We start from the raw sequence: 3,236 nt of genomic DNA, 5'->3' as shown, positions 1-3,236 counted from the left end.
GAAAGAAGGGTGAGAGAAGGGGCATGGAGCAGAGGAGGAGGCTGGAGAAGATCCTGGGGAGCAGAGCAGAAGCCAGGAGGAGGGAGATGGAAAGGCAGTCAAATAGCAGAAGATAGTTTCACTGGGAAGTGTGTTTTGTGCCATGAGTACCCGTTCTAGGCATAGGCACACTTGGGTTTCCTTTGACTCCAGCTCCCCCATGGTCCTCCTTAAAGTGACTTCCATTCCAAAGAGTGGGATATGGACCGTGCCATTCTTGGGAAATCCCTGTTGAGTCTTTTGCCGAACTGACGTGTGCCAGCCCTGTAGCAGGCACGGGTGCTCACTAAATGGTGTTTTGAGCCTTGAGTCCCACCTACCCTTTCTGTCCAAAACCCTGCTGTCCCAGGTTCTGCATCAGCATGCAAATGATCGTGCAGTAGTGCTTTGCACAGAAGAAGAGTTCTTGATTTTATTCTCTTATGTAGAAATCACAGTAGGTCCCCCTCTGAACATGGCTCGCTTCCCAGCTCCAGCTGCACCATGCTCGACCTACCTACACAGCAGGAGCCCTCAGTGCCAGCCAGAATTTCAGAGTGCCCAGCCCATAGCAGATGCTGCTTTTCTCCATGGAACCTGTTGGGTGCTGTGCAATTCAAAAAATTTGGTTGTGTAGACAGCAGACACGCTGAGTCTGGAGGCACCAACCTTGTGGTGGGGAACAGAGGAAGGAGGGGAATGCGAGAATTCAGCACTTATTGGAGACAAGAGAGGAAGAAAAAAAATCTCAGCAGCATGGATACAAAGCTAACATGATGCCTGTTGCAGTAGGTTCTCCCGTGCAACCATATGCGGGCAAACTACTCCATTCTGGAGGCTGGTATGCAGCGTTCATGAAAAGCAAGGGGAGGGTTGGCAGAGGGATGTCCTTGCCTGGGTGGCAGAGGGGAAGATGCTGTATATTGGAGTGCACGGGACATTACTCAGAGGTCTGGAACGAGCTTTAGGCCCTTGGAGCTCAGCTAGCTGGAAGCACGCAGTGATTCCCTGGAAGGGGTGGGGGGCATAGGCTGCTGCTCTGCATGTAGTGAGGCCCTCTGGATAACGTCGCATTGTGAGCGCTGCGGGAGCTATAGAGGAAAACACTAAAGCATGGCTTGAATCAACCCTGGCATGTTTTCAGAAGGCTCCTGGTTGATAGGAGTGTTTGAGCCTTTCGAGGCAGGGCTCTGGAGCCAGCTCTGGGGTTTCAGTAGCTCACCAGTGACATCTAGTGTCCAGATGGGAACACTGTAAATGAATTAATGTTGAGCAAATGTAAGGGTGGTGGGAAGGAGAAGCGGGCTTCAGAGCCTTTTAGTCTGTTCACAGAACAGGTGCAACAAGGACTGACACCCTTACAACATTCCCAGGCTGCCTCACTAATACACCTTCACCCTGACTATGGAGGAACCCCCCTCATGGGGGCAGGGGTAAATCTCTGGGCCTATTCAGTTCTTACCCTATTTTCTGAGGCTGCTAGCAAGGACCTAATTAGTGCCAATTGTGCTGAGGGTTTTGTGATAGACATACTCCCCATCCAGAAGCAGTTAGAGATCCACATATTGTAAGCTACTGAACAGCTCCTGGAGAACAGCATCACCAATTACTGTCAGCCTGAATGGTGTTTGGGTGGGGGACATACAAGCTAGCAATATAGATGTACAAGGTCATTAGCAGTCTTCAAAGTTCACCAGCCCTTCCCACTCCCAACATGGATGTGTTTAAAGTTACAGCCTCTGAAATAATGAACACACCAGACCATAACACAGGAACTGAAAAGTGCTGAGTCTAGTGTTGAGAGGCATAAGCTGCATAAGACCTGCAAAAGGAGTTCATTAAGCCAGGCCTATTAATATGCTGTAGGCTTGTGCAAAGCCTCTAACTGCAGAAGGATCCAGTGCCAGGTTTCACACTCCCAGCCCCTGAATGCAGTAGGAAGCACCCACACAACTGAGCAAGTGCCAGCCTTCCCACTCTTCAGTCAGTGGGATGCAAAGCCGGGTGTATTTATGTTGAGATTCACCGTCCTGGCTTCAGAAAGCAGTGGGGAGAATGCGTATTCTGTGTTCAGACTGGGATTCACAGAATGAACACAGAAAGGACCTACATCCCTGATGCACTATTGTGTTAAGATTCATGTGCAATAGCATGGCCTGAACTTCGAGATGCAGATGAAGCCATGCGCTAGTGCCAGGATTCATACTGAATGCAACAGGATTGCCCTAAGGCAGGCAATTATAATGCCCAGATTCCCACCCAAGTGTATTAAAGTGCCTGGTTTCATGCCCCAATACATTATAGTGCCAGGATCTACACCTCAGGGCATTCTAGTGCCAGAATTTATGCTCCCCGCCTGCAAGTGCAGTAGGAACAGAACTTTAAAACTGATTAGCTTGCCTATATTTTTTCATGCGTCTCCCAATGCTTTTTGTCTCAGGTCCGGGATAAGAAACTTCTCAATGACCTGAACGGAGCTGTTGAAGATGCCAAGACAGCCCGGCTTTTCAATATCACCAGCTCAGCACTCGCCACCTTCTGCATCATCCTTGTCTTCATCTTCCTGCGATACCCGCTCACTGACTATTAGAGCGAGGCCAGCAGCAGTTGCAGCCAAAATGCCTCCGTGCCAGAAGTGTCTGCCGTTATTTCCTGTAGCAAGGGCACAAACAATGACCCATCTTGATTGCAAAAAATACAAATAAACCGATAAATAACTAAACCCAAGGGAGCATACCTTCCCTGACCCCAGCTGGTATGTGAACTTCTGTAGAAAAGGGTTTTACTTTTACATTTTTACAGGAAAATATTTATTTTTCGTGATGAAGAAAAGCGTGCAACGATGATGATGGGCAAAGCAGAGAACTTTGATGCATCTTGAGCCAACAGACCTAGCTAGGGACAACAACCACAGCAGCGGAGGAGAAGACACCATCTAGAGAACACGGTGCCCTCCATAACCCAATGCTTCAAGTGAAGTGATATGACCAGCTCAAATGGTGGGCTGCTCAGGGGATGGAAACCAGTAGATGACCTTACTGGGAGAGGGGACCTCCAGATCTCCCAGGCATCTCTCTGGAAGCATGTGCACTGATTAAAAGCTCGGGAGAGGGAGGAAAGAGTCCAGCAGCTGAGAGAAAAACCTGACAACCAAGACAGGGCTGATTCAGAAGCTATCAGATGGTTCAGGCCACTATTAAGCCCTCTTTCTTTCTCTC

General features: G+C 49.0%; 1 protein-coding gene across 1 annotated transcript in view; it reads left to right on the top strand.

The window, feature by feature from the left end:
* The window catches only part of IFITM10 (interferon induced transmembrane protein 10), a 15,472-nt gene extending 12,242 nt beyond the window's left edge, over positions 1-3,230 (top strand). The window contains exon 4 of the mRNA XM_014521420.1: positions 2,459-3,230. Within this exon, the coding sequence (XP_014376906.1) occupies positions 2,459-2,608 (150 nt within the window). The 3' untranslated portion in view covers positions 2,609-3,230. The remainder of the gene's footprint in view (positions 1-2,458) is intronic.
* The last annotated feature ends 6 nt before the right edge of the window (positions 3,231-3,236 follow it).

Source organism: Alligator sinensis, unplaced genomic scaffold (genome assembly GCF_000455745.1).
Source record: "Alligator sinensis unplaced genomic scaffold, ASM45574v1 scaffold5_1, whole genome shotgun sequence".
Classification (NCBI taxonomy): Eukaryota; Metazoa; Chordata; order Crocodylia; family Alligatoridae; genus Alligator; species Alligator sinensis.
The sequence above is the reverse complement of the archived record's forward strand: the minus strand, read 5'-3'. Positions and strand labels throughout refer to the sequence as shown.